The sequence below is a fragment of the Ahaetulla prasina genome, chromosome 4 (assembly GCF_028640845.1).
Source record: "Ahaetulla prasina isolate Xishuangbanna chromosome 4, ASM2864084v1, whole genome shotgun sequence".
In the NCBI taxonomy this organism is placed as follows: Eukaryota; Metazoa; Chordata; class Lepidosauria; order Squamata; family Colubridae; genus Ahaetulla; species Ahaetulla prasina.
The window spans coordinates 8,058,494-8,076,018 of NC_080542.1; the positions used below are offsets into that span (position 1 = coordinate 8,058,494).

Genomic DNA, 17,525 nt, shown 5'->3' on the forward strand with positions numbered 1-17,525 from the left:
TTAGTATGATTTGATTTCTTATTTGTACCCTATGATTATTACTAAGTGTTGTACCTATGCTTCTTAATGAATTTATCTTTTTTTTTATGTACACTGAGAGCATATGCACCAAAGACAAATTCCTTGTGTTCTCCAATCACATGGTAACCGATAAAGAATTCTAATCTAATCTATTTATTTATTTTATTTATTTATTTTGTCACAACAATATATATAAGCATCACACAAAAAGATTATATCGTATATAAACATATATAAAGAAATATAAGAAGGTATTAGCATATATAACCGCCCTGAGTCCTTCGGGAGATAGGGCGGTATATAAATATGATTAATAATAATAATAATAATAATAATAATTATATATATATATATATATATATATATATATATATATATATATATATATATATATATATATATATATATATATATATATATATATGAAGAAAGAAAGAAAAACAATAGGACAGGAATGGTAGGCACATTTGTGCTCTTATGCATGCCCCTTATGGTCCACTTAGGAATGGGGTGAGGTCAATAGTAGAAAGTTTTTGGTTAAAGCTTTTAGGATTAGGCGAAGAGACCACAGAGTCAGGTAAAGTGTTCCAAGCACTGATGATTCTGTTACAGAAGTCATATTTTCTGCAATCTAGATTAAAGCGGTTAACAGTAAGTTTAAATATATTGGTTGCTCTTGTATTATTGCAATTAAAGCTGAAGTAGTCTAATCTAATCTAATGTAAGAATTGAGTATCCACAGCCAAGGAAAGAGTTGAGAATAGTATTCTTTATTTCTATCAAAAGAATTGATCAATTCTATGTGTAATTCCAAGAAATTCCTTTCTGTATTAATACTTAGAACAATTTTGAAACTACAATGCCGAATACAAGAACTGAGTGTCCATAGACAATCCACACCCAAGGAAAGGGTTGAGAAGAGTATTTTTTATTTCTATCAAAATAATTGATAAATTCTATGTGTTTGAAATAATTCCAATAAATTCCTTTCTGTATTTATATTTAGAAGAATTTCAGGAAAAAAAATTCCTTCCTTGCATGTATTTTGTATGAAAACTAGATCTGGACAATTGCATCTGATCTTACAACTCAAGAGAATACTAATCCACTTTCTTGCAGCTGACATACGGCTCATTACCCCAAGAGGAATTTCAGACCAGTAAGCTCTCTTCAGTTTACTTCATGGTCCCCAAAGAAGACCATCTGTACATTGGGATAATCCAACTGCTTCGGCATTTCAAGTGGACATGGATTGGAATATTTGCTGTTGACAACAATGATGGAGAAAATTTCTTACAGAAAATGCAGCCCTTATTTTCAGAGAATGGAATCTGCTCAGCATTCATAGAAAGACTTGCACAGCTAGTCCACTTGGAAGATTACCCAGAAGTAATTGAAAGAATCTTAATTATTTCCATGAATTGGAAATATAGCCGAGCCAATGCATTTATTGTCTATGGAGAATCATTGACAATTATGTGGCTTAGATTTGTCACAATTATAACAGATCCTGAAAGCAAAGAAATTGCCTTATATAGAAGGGTGTGGATCATGACTGCACAGATTGATTTCATATTATCAGGATTTCAAATCAAGTGGGATCTTCACCTGTTCCATGGGGCTCTTTCCTTCACTGTTCATTCAAGAGCAGTTGCAGGTTTCAAGGAGTTTCTTCAGACTGTAAATCCTCTTTCGGTCTCCAGAGATGGATTTCTACAGGAAGTTTGGGAACAAGCATTTGATTGTTCATTTCCAAAACCAGAGTTACGAGAAATGCAGAGTAGAAAATGCACTGGGGAGATGAAGCTGGAGGATCTTCCTGGACCTGCCTTTGAAATGGAAATGACTGGACACAGCTACAGTGTCTACAATGCTGTTTATGCTGTGGCTCATGCTTTGCAGGCTCTATACAAATTACATTTCAATACAAAAAAACCTATGATTTGTAAAAATCCTAATCTTCCACATCTCCAGGCTTGGCAGGTATTCCCTTTGCCTTGGACACTTCCTTTATTTCAATAAGCAGTTTGATGTAGAATTATGTTTTGAAGCCATTGTGGAAAGTCCTAATATTTTGTACTTGTGGAATCAAGCATGAGAAAGCAACCTAGAAATAAGGAGAAATTTCTTGATGGTGAGAACAATGAACAATTAATTAGTGGAACAGCTTGCCTTCAGAAGTTTTGGATGCTCCAATATTGGAGATTTTTATGAAGAGAAGGACAGCCACTTATCTGAAATATCATAGGGTCTCCTCCTTGAGTAGGATGTTGGATTAGAAGACCTCCAGCCTTAATTGACCCTAATTTACTGTTCTGTCTGAAATAGATATAGAAAAAATAATTTCTGTTGTTATTCTGATCATTGAGAAAATACTGTATAAATTATGGTTTAGATGTCAGTAGAGGTTATTTAGTAAATCACCATACATTGCATAAAAAGAGACAGTTAAAAGGGTAATTTAGATTACTTTCTATTGCCTCCTCCAAAAATAGAATGGAACAGAATAGAATTTTTAATTGGCCAAGTGTGATTGGACATGCAATGGATAGCTTCCATTGTCCACACTATGGATCGTTAGAGATGCAGTCATTGGTATACAGAGAGAAGAGAAGTGGGGAGAACACAGCCTTGGAGAGAGGCCTCTGCTAATACAGGTACAGGTATCTACTAATACAGGTAAAAGAATGTGATTCTGCTTAGTTTCACCTGCTGCTTCCTGTTTATTAGGAAGCTTATGATCCACTTACAAGTGTGTTCCGGTACCTGTAGCTGGTTTAGCTTAGTTAGAAGAGTGTCTGGAATGATGGTATTGAATGCTGAGCTAAAATCTACAAAGAAAACCCTTGTGCAGGTCTTTGGAGATTCAAGATGTTGTAGGATGTAGTGCAGAGCGATATTAACAGCATCATCTGTTGATCTATTTGCTCGGTATGCAAATTGCAAGGGGTATAATAGAGGATCGGTGATGGTTTTCAAGTGGAACAGCAGTAGCCTTTCAAAGGTTTTCACGACTACAGATGTTAGAGCAACTGGTCTGTAGTTGTTCAGTTCCTTGATGGTGGGCTTCTTCGGCTCTGGGATGATAGTAGAGTATTTGAAGCAAGAAGGAACATAGCACATCTCTAGTGATTTATTGAAGATACGGGTGAAGATGGGGGCCAATTGGTCAGCAAAGACTTTTAAGCAAGAAGGAGTTATTTTGTCTGGGCCTGGAGCTTTTCCTGGCTTTTGTCTGTGAAATAGGTCTTTTACTTCCTTTTCTATGATCATTAGGGATTGTGAATCCAATGGGATGGGGTCAGTTGTAGGAGGCTTGGCAGTTGTTGGTGTGTCTGAGATGGGGGTTGCAAAGATACAGTAGGTGACTGTAGTTTCCTTTCAAACCTGCAGTAAAACACATTCAGGTCATCTGCCAGTTGTTGATTTCCTTCAGCCTGGGAAGGAGGTTTGCTGTAGTCGGTGATATTTTTAAGAGTTTTCCACATGTTTGCTGGTTCATTGGTTGAGAACTGATTCTTTAGCTTTTCAAAGTAGCTTCTTTTTGCTGCTCTGATCTTGCTTGTTAATACATTTCTGGCCTGATTGTACAGCAATACAAAAATAATCAATTCTCCAAGAATTTTTATGTGGCTCATGGACTTTTCATGGGTAACAAGCTGATCTTTCTGTCTCTACCAGAGTTTTAGAGTAATGAAATAAAAGTGGCATTTCTTAGATGTGGCATTCATAGTATGAATTAATGAAACATGTTTGCAATAATCTCTAACTTGCATCTCTCTATGGAGGAATGCTTGGGTCTCAGATTCTGAAATTTGAGTAAAGGACAATGAGGAAAGATTAGATATGAACTAGGTTGAATTAGTTATTTACATAGTGAATCTAAATCACTAGGAGGAGTGATTTAGGAGTGTCAAACTCGCAGCCCAGGGACCAGAAGCATTACACACTGGCCACGCTCACCCCCGGTTAAGCAAAGGTGGGGAAAGTCATGAAATGTCACTTGACGACAATATGACAGTGTGAGTTTGACATTCCTGATCTAAATCATAATTTAAGGAATGTACGTAATTCCAGAATCTTTCATTCATTCTGCTTCAGTTCATTCTTACTCTTCCTTATATCAATATCAAACTAGAATAGAATAGAATAGAATAGAATAGAATAGAATAGAATAGAATAGAATAGAATAGAATAGAATAGAATAGAATAGAATAGAATAGAATAGAATAGAAGTAGAGTGGAGAGGAGAGGAGAGGAGAGGAGAGGAGAATAGAATAGAATAGAATAGAATAGAATAGAATAGAATAGAATAGAATAGAATAGAATAGAATGGAATGGAATGGAATGGAATGGAATGGAATGGAATAGAAGTAGAGTGGAGAGGAGAGGAGAGGAGAGGAGAGGAGAGGAGAATAGAATAGAATAGAATAGAATAGAATAGAATAGAATAGAATAGAATAGAATAGAATAGAATGGAATGGAATGGAATGGAATGGAATGGAATGGAATGGAATAGAAGTAGAGTGGAGAGGAGAGGAGAGGAGAGGAGAGGAAAGGAGAGGAGAATAGAATAGAATGGAATGGAATGGAGTGGAGTGGAGTGGAGTGGAGTGGAGAATAGAATAGAATAGAATAGAATAGAATAGAATAGAATAGAATAGAATAGAATAGAATAGAATAGAATAGGAGTAGAGTGGAGTGGAGTGGAGTGGAGTGGAGAGGAGAGGAGAATAGAATAGAATAGAATAGAATAGAATAGAATAGAATAGAATAGAATAGAATAGAATAGAATAGAATAGAATAGAATAGAATAGAATAGAATAGAATTCTTTATTGGCCAAGTAGATTGGACACACAAGAAATTTATTTATTTATTTTATTTATTTATTTTGTCACAACAGTATATATAAGCATAAGCATGAAAGTAACTATATAATATATAAGCATATATATATATATAAGCATTAGAATGCAATAACTATATTAATTGGATATAATGAAAGAAAACAATAGGACAGGAACGGTAGGCACGTTGGTGCTCTTATGCACACCCCTTACGGACCTCTTAGGAATGGGGTGAGGTCAATAGTAGACAGTTTTTGGTTGAAGTTTTGGGGCTTTTGAGAAGAGACCACAGAGTCAGGTAGTGTGTTCCAAGCATTAGCAACTCTGTTACAGAAGTCATATTTTCTGCAATCAAGATTGAAGCGGTTAACATTAAGTTTAAATCTATTGTTTGCTCTTGAATTGTTGTGATTGAAGCTGAAGTAGTCTTTAACAGGAAGGACATTGCAATAGATGATTCTATGAGTTAAACACAGGTCCTGTTGAAGGTGGCGAAGTTCTAAGTTTTCTAAACCCAAGATTTCAAGTCTGGTGGCATAAAGTATTTTGTTGTATTCAGAGGAGTGGAGAACTCTTCTTGTAAAATATTTTTGGACACGTTCAATTGTATTGATGTCTGAAATGTGGTATGGGTTCCAAACAGGCAAGCTGTATTCAAGAATTGGTCTAGCAAATGTTTTATAAGCTCTGGTAAGTAGTGTCTTTGTTTTTTGTCTTTGTGCATATGCTCTCAGTGTACATAAAAGAAAAGATACGTTCATTAAGAATCGTAAGGTACAACACTTAATAATAGTCATAGGGTACAAATGAGCAATCAAATCCTATTAGGAAACAGTCAATATAAATCGTAAGTTTTAGTCACACAGTCATTAGCGGAAGGAGATAGGTGATAGGAACAATGAGAAGATTAACAGTAGTGCAGACTTAGTTTGACAGTATTGAGGGAATTATTTGTTTAGCAGAGTGATGGCTTTTGGGGAAAAACTGTTCTTATGTCTAGTTGTTCTGTTGTGCAGTGCTCTATAGTGTCATTTTGAGGGTAGGAGTTGAAACATTTTATGTTCAGGATGTAAGAGGTCTGTAAATATTTTCACAGCCCATATATATATATAAATATGTAGGTCTTTGGTTATTTGGGTTTTCTCCCACGTAAAATTGGAAGTGTCTTGGCGACGTTTCGACGAAGTCTCATTCGTCATCTTCAGGCTGGTGTTTCTAGGAGCAATGTGTGTTTGCAGCTGTTTCTTCCTTTTAACGTTAAACGTTCTTCCTTTTAACGTTAAACGTTAAAAGGAAGAAACAGCTGCAAACACACATTGCTCCTAGAAGCACGGAGCTGTAAACACTAGCCTGAAGATGACAAATGAGACTTCGTCAAAACATCGCCAAGACACTTCCAATTTTACGTGGGAGAAAACCCGAATAACCAAAGGCCTACATACAAACACCCACGAAAACCTCAGAAAAGATAGATAGATAGATAGATAGATAGATAGATAGATAGATAGATAGATAGATAGATAGATAGATAGATAGATAGATAGATAGTGTGGACATGTACATTATCAAGCAATATTGATTGTCAAATTGTTTAGTGTTCATATTTAGTAATAATTATAGGAATAGGAAGAATGATTGAATGAAACTTGAACATGATTTTCTCTTCTCTATTATAATGCTTTTAATTCCCTCTCTCTTTCATTCCTTTTCAAGTAGCTCCATTCAAGTCTTCAAGGCATTTCTTTTAACAATTCAGCTGGGGAAAGAGTGTTCCTGAATGAGAAAAGGGAAGCAACAGGTGGATTCGACATCACCAACATGATCACTTTTCCAAACAGATCCTTTCAGAGAGTTAGAGTTGGAAAGATGGATCTCCAGGCTCCAAAAGGGAAAGAATTATTCATGAATGAAGATTTAATTGTCTGGCACTCAGCTTTTAACCAGGTATTAAATCAGTGACTCCACTATGCCTTAATCCACTATGATCCCCTATTGAACATAAGACTCTTTAGAAATCGACTTCCGAGTTGGCTCCGCTGTGTCTTCCGGGTTGGCTCCGCTGTGTTAAATGGCGGGCGATCTCAGTCCGCCCATTCTTTGTGATTCTGTGAGAGCTGTTTAGACAGCGTTAATCTGCTGTCAACAGCTCGTAAATCTCTGCCCTTGGAGGGAGGGAGGAGATGAGCATTTGAACTGAAGTTGAGCCCCCAAGAAAAGCCCCAGAATGATTTCTGGTGGTTTGTTGGGAACGCTCCTTCCATAGTTCAAAAAAAGCTCCAGAATCCAGAACGCTTCTGCAAAAGCAGAACAAAACGCAGCGTCCATCTCCGTGACTGGAGAGGATTATTTGATAAGTTGTCAACACGGAAAAAGCCGATAGCAGGAGGGCCGGCATTGGATTGTAAGATGATTTTAACTCCCTGACAGAGAAGTTATTTGTATTCAAGAGTGGAGATGAAGAAAGATGGCGTTTTGTGTATTGAAAGTGAAAGCTAAGGAAATGCTGATTACAATTGCTGGCGTGGAATCTTTAAGAAGAAAATAACAAGATTTTTTTTTTAAATGGAATTCTTTTTTTAAAAAATCTACCGTATATACTCGAGTATAAGCCGATCCGAATATAAGCCGAGGCACCTAATTTTACCACAAAAACTGGGAAAAACTATTGACTCGAGTATAAGCCGAGGGTGGGAAATGAGGCAGCTACTGGTCAATGTAAAAAATAAAGATAGAGCCAAGTAAAATAACATGAATATTTATTTGAACGAAAAACAATAAAAGTGCAAAAGGGGGAAGGAGGATTCCCAGCTTTAGAAAATTTAGAACTACGCCGCCTTTGGTATGACCTGAGCATAGCTCATAAAATTATCTGCTACAATGTACTTCCTATCAATGACTACTTCAGCTTCAACCACAACAATACACGAGAACACAATAGATTCAAACTTAAAAGTGAACCTCTCCAATCTAGATTGCAGAAAATGTGACTTCAGTAACAGAGTTGTTAATGCCTGGAATGTGCTACCTGACTCTGGTCTCTTCCCAAAATCCCCAAAGCCTTAACCAAAGACTATCTAGTATTGACCTCACCCCATTCCTAAGAGGTCTGTAAGGGGCGTGCATAAGAGCACCAGCGTGCCTACCGTCCCTGTCCTAATGTTCCCTTTAGTTGTATTCCTTTATGTATTCAATTCATGCTTATATTTATATAATTATTTAATATGTATTTGACAAAATAAAATGAATGAATGAATGAATAGAATAGAATAGAATTTTTATTGGCTAAGTGTGATTGGACACACAAGGAATGAATGAATGAATGAATGAGTGAGTGAGTTACTTCAACAACATTGTCTCACAGAAATTGACAATACAACTGCAAGCATGAAAATGAGTCCTCCTTTAGCTTCCAAGGACCAGGGTGCCTCTGAAGGTCAGTGCTCTAAGCACTAAGAACCCAGCACAAATCTAAGCCTGTATGCACACCAATAGTGAAAATACCCTGCACAGTGTCTCTTGGCAGAGAAGGTTAATTTTCATAGACGTTGGGGTGGCTCTTTTTTTTTTTTTTTTGGCAGGGCAATAAGGATCTCTAATATCATTAAACCCAAGTGTGAGGAAAAAGACAGCAGCTAAAATGTTAAGGCCAGTTGTGTGACCTTCTCCAATACAGTTGGCCTGGCTGTTTGCCAAAACTTAAAACACCCTCCCATCCCCCCCTCCCTGCTAAAGCTTCTTTCTTAAAACAATTGTGGTCTTTGCCTTTCATGTCGCTCAACCTTTCACCTGCCAGGTTCCTAGCCCTTCACCCTTGACCCACTGCTGTGTTTGCTTAGCATTGTGCCAATCGACTTTAGAAGTCTGTGTGTGTGTGTGTGTGTGTGTGTGTGTGAGAGAGAGAGAGAGAGAGAGAGGGAGGGAGGGAGGGAGTGCAAAAGGGGGAAGGAGGATTCCCAGCTCTAAACAAAGGGAAATCCCGGAATGCCAGCGCGAAAGGCGGTGCTCTCCTCCTCCCTTGCTCAAAAGCCCCAATAACCTTCACCAGCAAGGCAGACCCCCACAAGGAAGGGCAGGCTGACTCACCGAGCATCTGGCTGAAGAGCAGCTGCTCCAGGTCGCCCAATGCGGTGAAGCACGGAGGAGAAGAAAGAATGAAAGAAGGAGGAACGGCCCTCCTTTCTCTCTCTCTCTCTTCCAGCCCCGCCGAACAGAAGGGACTAGGCGCACACACGCCCAGCTTCTGAAGCACGGAGGAGAAGAAAGAATGAAAGAAGGAGGAACGGCCTCCTTTCTCTCTCTCTCTCTTCCAGCCCCGAACAGAAGGGACTAGGCGCACACACGCCCAGCTTCTGAAGCACGGAGGAGAAGAAAGAATGAAAGAAGGAGGAACGGCCCTCCTTTCTCTCTCTCTCTCTTCCAGCGCCCGAACAGAAGGGACTAGGCGCACACACGCCCAGCTTCTGAAGCACGGAGGAGAAGAAAGAATGAAAGAAGGAGGAACGGCCTCCTTTCTCTCTCTCTCTCTCTTCCAACGGGAAAACGCTCTTTCGCTTGCGGGGAGAGGAGGAGGGAGGAGGAGTGCAAAAGGGGAAGGAGGATTCAGCTCTAAACAAAGGAAATCCCGGAATGCCAGCGAAGGCGGTGCTCGCTCCTCCTCCCTTGCTCAAAAGCCCCAATAACCTTCACCAGCAAGGCAGACCCCACGGAAGGAAGGGACGGGCTGACTCACCGAGCATCTGGCTGAAGAGCAGCTGCTCCAGGTCGCCCAGCACGGTGAAGCACGGAGGAGAAGAAAGAATGAAAGAAGGAGGAACGGCCCTCCTTTCTCTCTCTCTCTCTTCCAGCGCCGAACAGAAGGGACTAGGCGCGCACACACGCCCAGCTTCTGAAGCACGGAGGAGAAGAAAGAATGAAAGAAGGAGGAACGGCCTCCTTTCTCTCTCTCTCTCTTCCAGCGCCGAACAGAAGGGACTAGGCGCGCACACACACGCCCAGCTTCTGAAGCACGGAGGAGAAGAAAGAATGAAAGAAGGAGGAACGGCCTCCTTTCTCTCTCTCTCTCTTCCAGCGCCGAACAGAAGGGACTAGGCGCACACACGCCCAGCTTCTGAAGCACGGAGGAGAAAAAGAATGAAAGAAGGAGGAACGGCCTTTCTCTCTCTCTCTCTTCCAACGGGAAAACGCTCTTTCGCTTGCGGGGAGAGGAGGAGGAGGAGGAGGAGGTTGGCTTGCTTATTCAACCCTTCCGGCTAGCCATCCAGCCTTCCCAGGAGAAGGCGAGGAGTTTTGGGCAGTGACCTTTTTGCTAGAAAGCGGCAGCGGCTGCCCAACACCACCAGTTGGGGCGGAGCCGGTGAGCTGCAGTAACTCCCGCCAGGCTATGCATTGGCGCTGGGAAGCCCTGGCGGTGCAGTCCTTCTCGGCTGAGGAGGAGGTTTCGATCACGAATGCCGCGAGAGCCACCCCAAAGGCCAGAAGAAAAGGTCATTCCATCGGAGTAATGGACCTCTCCGCCTTACCCATGCTGTGCGAGCCTGGCTGGGCTGCAACCCCGCTCCTTCCTCAGCCTCCCGGGCTCGGCGCTCAGTAGCCAAGCTCAGGCGGACTGGCAGCTATCAGCACTAGCGATTCGGGCAGGAGGAGTCGGACTCGCCTGCGGGCGGCGGCGGCGGCGGCGCCACCGCCACAGAGCGAGCCCGCCCTCCTGAATGCCGCGAAAGTGCTGATGATATTACTGCTTGAGCCTGCTGCCGCCGCCTTTTCAGCCGCTGGGCGCTCGCCGCTCCAGCCATCAGGCACGGCTCGGCAGGAGGAGTCGGACTCGCCTGCGGGCGGCGGCGGCGGCGGCGGCGGCGGCGCCACCGCCACAGAGCGAGCCCGACTCCTCCTGCCCGAATCGCGCGGCGTGATGGGAGCTGCCGAGTCCGGCCTGCTGGCGGCTGAGAGCGAGCGGAGGCTGAGGAAGGAGCGCGGCGGCAGGGTTGCAGCAGCCCAGCCGGCTCGCACAGCATGGGTAAGGCAGAGGAAGAGCCTTCGCCCATTACTCGATGGAATGACCTTTCTTCTGGCCTTTGGGTGGCTCGCGGCGGTGAGCTCGCACGGTCGGGGAAACCCTCCCTCCCTCAGCCGAGAAGGCTGGCGGCTCCCCTGCCCAGCCCTCTCACTGGACCACCAGGGCTTCCCCGCGCCAATGCACAGCCCGCCAAGTTTGCGCCCGTCGCCCACCAGACACGGGAATGGGGCCGGCCTGGGGCGACAACTCAGCGAGACCTCGGGCCCGCTCCCCGTCCCTCCCATGGGAGTCCTCGGTACCCCTCCTGTGCGGGTTCCGAAGATGTGACTCGAGTATAAGTTAGGACGTTTTCAGCACAAAAAACGTGCTGAAAAACTCGGCTTATACTCGAGTATATACGGTATTCTTTTTTTTTTATTATTATCTTTTTCTTATAGTGTTTAAGAAGAAAAACTTACTGGGTTTTTTTTTTCTTTTTATTCCCCCCCTTTCTTTTTTTCTCTTTTTGATATTACTTAGTTTAAAAATGGCTTTTAAGCAAAGAGATTTAACCACTTCTAAAATATTGGAAATTTCTTCACTTCAGGTACGGAAATTGAGAAAGAAAGTCTAAGGAATTTTTTACAGGAGCTTATGGAGGCTCATCTTTCAGAAATAGATCAAAAATTTAATGAAATGGAGAAAGAAATACTGGATTTTAAAGATTTGGTGGAAGAGCAGAGTAGGGAGATGAAAAAATTAAAGGAATCAATTACCCCATTATTGTTATCTAGTACACAGACAGAAGAAAGACTGAATGAATTTAACCAAATTAATTCAGATTTGCAAAGGAAAATAGATGAAGTTCAAATTAATTTGAATTTAGAAAATAAAATAGATGATATTCAGGTTAAGGCTGATAAGGCAGAGGAAGAAAGGGTAATATTACAATATAAATTAATGGAATATGCTATAAGGGTGAGAGGAATAAGAGAGTGTAAGGAAGAAAATTTGAAAGAGATTTTTATTCAGGCCTTTGCTCAGATAGAGGGAGTGGAATCAGAAGATTTTGAAGTTAATATTGAAAAAATTTATCGTGTTAATTCTTGGTGGGCAAGGCAGAAGTGCTTACCGAGAGATGTGGTTATTTATTTTACAAATAAGAGGATTAGGTATGGAATTTTGCGAGCATTTTATAAAAATAAATTTCAAATATTAGGACAAGATATAATAATGATGAAGGAAATTCCTCCTAAAATGTTAAGAAAGAGAAAAGAATTTGCCTTTCTGGTGGATGAGCTTAAGAAACATCAGATATATTTTAGATGGGAGGTTCCAGCTGGTTTAACACTGAATTATAAAGGAAGAAAGTATTTTCTCAACACAATTTGTAAAGCACGAGATTTTTATACTAATGTATTAAAGATGGGGAATCCTTTGTTAACAGATGTTAAGTTGAATGGTGAATAGATGGTCGAAAATGTGTAAGACAGAAGAAGGGGAGGGAGAATGTTTAACTTTATTATATATGATTATGGTTAATTTTTGTAAATGATTTATTGTGGATATAAATGTGTAATTTTAGGAGTACTATTTGATATATTTAAGGTATAAAGGAATAGGAAGATGGAATATTGTTTAATTTTGGAGGATAGATAGTAAAATTTAGGAATCTGGATTAAATATTATATTTAAGAGATGGATATAATGTTAATTAGAATGTAATTGTTATAATAGATATATTTTGGATAAGTTATAGGTGTAATTTTAATAATGTTATTTGATATAAGTAAGGTAAAGTGAAGATTTTAACTACTACAATTGATATTTTGGATATTTGTAATATTATTTGTCGTATATATAAATGTTAAAGATGTGAAAAGATGGACTATTGTTTACCCTTGAAGGTTGGACAGAAAAATTAAAGAAATTAAGTTGGAAATATGAACTATTTTTGAGAGACTGCTTAGGGAAGAAAGACATTTTAGAAGAACCCTTGGTGAATATTGGAAGATGGAACGTTGTTTTGATATTGATTGATGAAGGTTGGATATTAAAAACTATGTACTTTATTCAAGAATAAACACTAACTCAATCGGAAACTTCTGAGAACTCTAGGAGTGGAATGGTCTGATATATTATGGATTGGAAGAAAAGTATCTTCTTTGTCTTTGGAAGGGGAGTGGAGGTTTTAAGGAATGACTATGGATTATGATTTGTGCTAGATTTTAATTCTTGTTGTTAGTTTTATACCCTGTATTCGGTTCTCGGAAGTCCTGGGGGGTGGGGGGAGGAAGGGGAAGGGAGGGGGAGGGGGCAGAAAATGGATTGATAGTTAATGTACAAAGATGATTGAAGATGTATAATTAATGTAAGATCGGACCTGCCTGGATACTACTTTAGAATGATGGGAAAGAAGGAAGTAGAAGAGAGAAGGAGGAAAGAGAAGAGGAGGAGGAGGAAAGGAAGGAAGAGGGGAAGAGGGAGAAGAAAGGAGTAGGGAGGAAAGAGGAGAGGATGTAGATAAGAGAGGGGGAGGATGGTTATGGAAAGTAGAAAAAGGTAGAGAAGGAGAGTAAAAGGAAAAGGAAGGGGGTGGTGACCGGGCAGATCCGATTAATTGTATATGATGGTACATTAAATATGTTATTGGATATGTTATTAAAAAAAAAAAAAGACTCTTTAGAAATCTAATTTCTGTTTTTTTAAAAACAACAACAACAACAACAACAACAATGGCATATTCTTTGAAATGTTTATTTTTTTTTATTTATTTGTCAAACACAACAGTATATATAAGTATAAGCATGAAATAACCATACAAGTTGGATACAGTCAAAGGGAACATTAGGACAGGAATGGTAGGCACACTGGTGCTCTTATGCACGCCCCTTACAGACCTCTTAGGAATGGGGTGAGGTCAATAGTAGATAGTCTTTGGTTAAAGCTTTGGGGATTTTGGGAAGAGACCACAGAGTCAGGTAGTGCATTCCAGGCATTAACAATTCTGTTACTGAAGTCATATTTTCTACAGTCAAGATTGGAACGGTTCACATTAAGTTTAAATCTATTGTTTGCTCGTGTATTGTTGTGATTGAGGCTGAAGTAGTCTTCGACAGGAAGGACATTATAGCAGATGATTTTATGAGTTATACTCAGGTCATGCTGAAAGCAACGGAGTTCTAAATTTTTTAAACCCAGGATTTCAAGTCTGGTGGCATAAGGTATTTTGTTGTGATCAGAGGAGTGGAGGACTCTTCTTGTGAAATATTTCTGGACACGCTCAATTGTAGTAACGTCAGAAGTGAGGTGGTGGTTCCAGACAGGCGAGCTGTAATCAAGAATAGGTCTAGCAAATGTTTTGTATGCTCTGGTTAGTAGTGTAGCGTTTTTGGAAAAGAAGCTGCATAAAATTAGGTTTACAACTCTTAAAGCCTTTTTGGTGATGTAGTTGCAGTGGGCTTTGGCACTTAGATCGTTTGATATGAAAACTCCAAGGTCTTTAATGGGGTAGGGGTCATCTACAAAGTAATGTCCAATGAGTTTGTATTTAGTGTTCTGATTCTTTTTTCCAATGTGTAAGACAGAGCATTTGCTGGTTGAGATTTGGAGTTGCCAAAGTTTTGACCATTCCGACACAAAGTCAAGGTCTTTTTGAAGGGTAACTGCATTGTTGGTAGTGTTAAATAGTTTAACATCATCGGCGAAGAGAACACAATTGCTTATAATATGGTCAAAGAGATTGTTAATGTATAATATGAAGAGTGTTGGCAGTAGAACGCTGCCTTGGGGGATACCGCTATTGACAGGAGCGGGATTTGATAGGACATTGCCTATTTTGACCACTTGTTGTCTGTTTGACAGGAACGCTGTTATCCAATTATGGAGGGGTCGAGATGCCATAGGATTTAAGTTTTAGAAGAAGTTTGTCATATACCACTGAGTCAAAAGCTTTACAGAAGTCTATGTAAATTGCATCTATTGCTTTGCCCTGATCAAGATTTATAGTCAAGTGTTCCTCAAACTGACAAAAATGATATTACAATAAAAAAACATGGTTGCGTATTTGGTGGGCATTTCCATTTGAAACTACATCTTATGTTTTCATGAGATTCTCATCATGTGCTACAATATAATTCCCCTTCCCTTCAAACAGGAACTTTTGTACATCATTGTAAATTCTACATCTGTTGAAGTTGTTAAGTTCAGTATCCTTTGGGAAGTCAATAACCATGTCACTCCATTAAGGAGAAAATTCAGAAACTGTTTTAAAAACCCTTCTTTTCCAAACATTTTCATGTTTATCATCAGGTTCCTCCATTTTCTCGATGCAATGACCCTTGTTTCCCTGGATCCTGGAAGAAGGGAATTGAAGGAAATCAGTTCTGCTGCTTTGACTGTGTTCCATGCATGGAGGGGAAGATTTCAAATCAAAATGGTAGGGTAGTAATTCTACCAATTTTCATTAGACTTAAGCAAACTTTAATATACAAGTTTAGGATACATAAAATTAATAAAATGAATTTCAATAATTTGGAATGCCTAGATGACAAATTCCTTGTCTTTTCTTTCAGATATGGATGACTGTTTTAAATGTCCAGAAGATCATTATCCAAATAAAGGAAAGGAAGGTTGTATCCTGAAACCAGAGGTGTTTCTAACCTTTGAAGAAACCTTGGGAATTTGTTTAGCCTCATCAACTCTTGGTTTCTTCCTCTTGACATCTTGGGTACTTGGAACTTTTATTAAGCACAGGGATACTCCCATTGTCAAAGCCAACAATCGGTCCCTCACCTACACCCTGCTTGTCTCTCTTCAGCTCTGTTTTCTCTCCTCCTTGCTCTTCCTCAGCCAGCCTGGCAAAGTGACCTGCCTTGCCCGGCAATCAATGTTTGGCGTCACTTTCTCAGTGGCCATTTCTAGTGTACTGGCCAAAACTATCACTGTGGTTGTGGCTTTCATGGCCACTAAACCAGGATCTCAGATGAGGAGATGGGTGGGGAAAAGATTGGCCTTTTTTATTGTCCTTTCATGCTCCCTCTTTCAAGTGTGTATTTGTATTCTTTGGTTGTCAACATCACCTCCATTCCCTGAGTTGGACATGCACTCTGCATTCCAAGAAATGATTTTACAATGCAATGAGGGGTCAACTTTCTTCTTTTATTGTGTGTTAGGTTATATGGCTATCTTGGCCATTGCCAGTTTTCTTGTGGCTTTCCTTGCCCGCCAATTACCTGACAGCTTTAATGAAGCCAAGTTCATCACCTTCAGCATGTTGGCCTTTTGCAGTGTGTGGATCTCCTTCTTTCCAGCCTATCTGAGCACAAAAGGCAAAGCCATGGTAGCTGTGGAGGTCTTCTCCATCTTGGCCTCCAGTGCTGCATTACTGGGATGCATATTCCTCCCAAAATGCTACATCATTGTTTTGCGACCTGACCTCAACCACAGGGAGCAACTCATAAAGAGAAATTAGTATGTCATGCAATCTTTCTTGCTGATAGAAATTCCTGAAAAAAGAAATAGAAAGAATGCAGTCTGTAAGAAACATATATAAAGTTGTAGGAACAATTATTATTATTATTTTGGTCAAATTTTTTATTTGTATAAAAAAATGCTGAAAAAAAGAATAAAAAAACTGCTGTTTAACAAAGTATTTATAAAACCTATAGCAACATAATTTTTTTCCTGTTAAGTAAGGATTTGTATAGGGTATTTAATATTCATTCGTATTGAAGCCCATTCTTCAGTAAGTGCTTATCTTGCTGTACTTCCATCATTTTCCAAGATTCTTTAACCTAATCCATTCTCCCTTTCAACACTCCTGTTGAACTTGACTTTGATCTGGTTTTCTTTTCTTGCTGTTAGCATATTTCATCATCATTCAAATGATGTCCAATTTTTGCAGTGCCATTTTCATGAGTTTTATACTTTTGTTCTTAAAGCACTATAGAAATATCGTAAAAAGATGCCTACCGTTTTATTAATATATACTTAATATACTGTTATAAAGATATTAATTTGGATTTGTTAGGGTTCTTTGAAATGTGATATGCACTGAGTTTTTGAATCCTGAACATTTAACTAATTCTATGCAGGACTAGCATAGAATTTTAGATTTTATATGGTTTTAATTTTTAGTGGGTTTTATTGTTTTAAATATATTTTAATCTGGGCCAAATTGAATAAGTTTTTTAAATATTATTTTATCTTGTATTTATTTTGTTGTTCTGTTTTATCTGGCTGTAAACCGCCCTGAGTCCTTCGGGAGAAGGGCGGTATAAAAATCTAATTTAATTAATTAATTAATTAATTAATTAATTAATTAATTAACGGTATTGAAAGAAAACAGATTTCATACTGGGTCCCAACCATTCACTCTCTACCCATAAATCTATTTCCACTGTAAACTGTAATCAAATATTAATAATATGGGAAGTTTATTGAAATGAAATTTTCCCAGCCAAAAAAACCCACAATACAATCCTAGACTGCATTAGGGATAGAATGAAGATCACATAAAGTTCTAGTATCACTTTATAAAGCCTTATAAAAACCACACTTGGAAAACTGTATCCAGTTCTGGTCACCAGAATATAAAAAAAGATGCTGAGACTCTAGAAAGAGTGCAGAGAGGAGCGACAAGCATGATTAGGGGCTGGAGGCT

General features: G+C 39.4%; 1 protein-coding gene across 1 annotated transcript; it reads left to right on the forward strand.

Annotated features, from left to right (window-relative positions):
* The first annotated feature begins 1,203 nt into the window (after positions 1-1,203).
* LOC131197011 (vomeronasal type-2 receptor 26-like) lies at positions 1,204-16,334 on the forward strand. Its single transcript, XM_058180565.1, has 4 exons — positions 1,204-2,004; positions 6,586-6,813; positions 15,173-15,299; positions 15,436-16,334. Exons 1-4 carry the CDS (start codon positions 1,204-1,206, stop codon positions 16,332-16,334), a joined length of 2,055 nt encoding a protein of 684 aa, XP_058036548.1.
* The last annotated feature ends 1,191 nt before the right edge of the window (positions 16,335-17,525 follow it).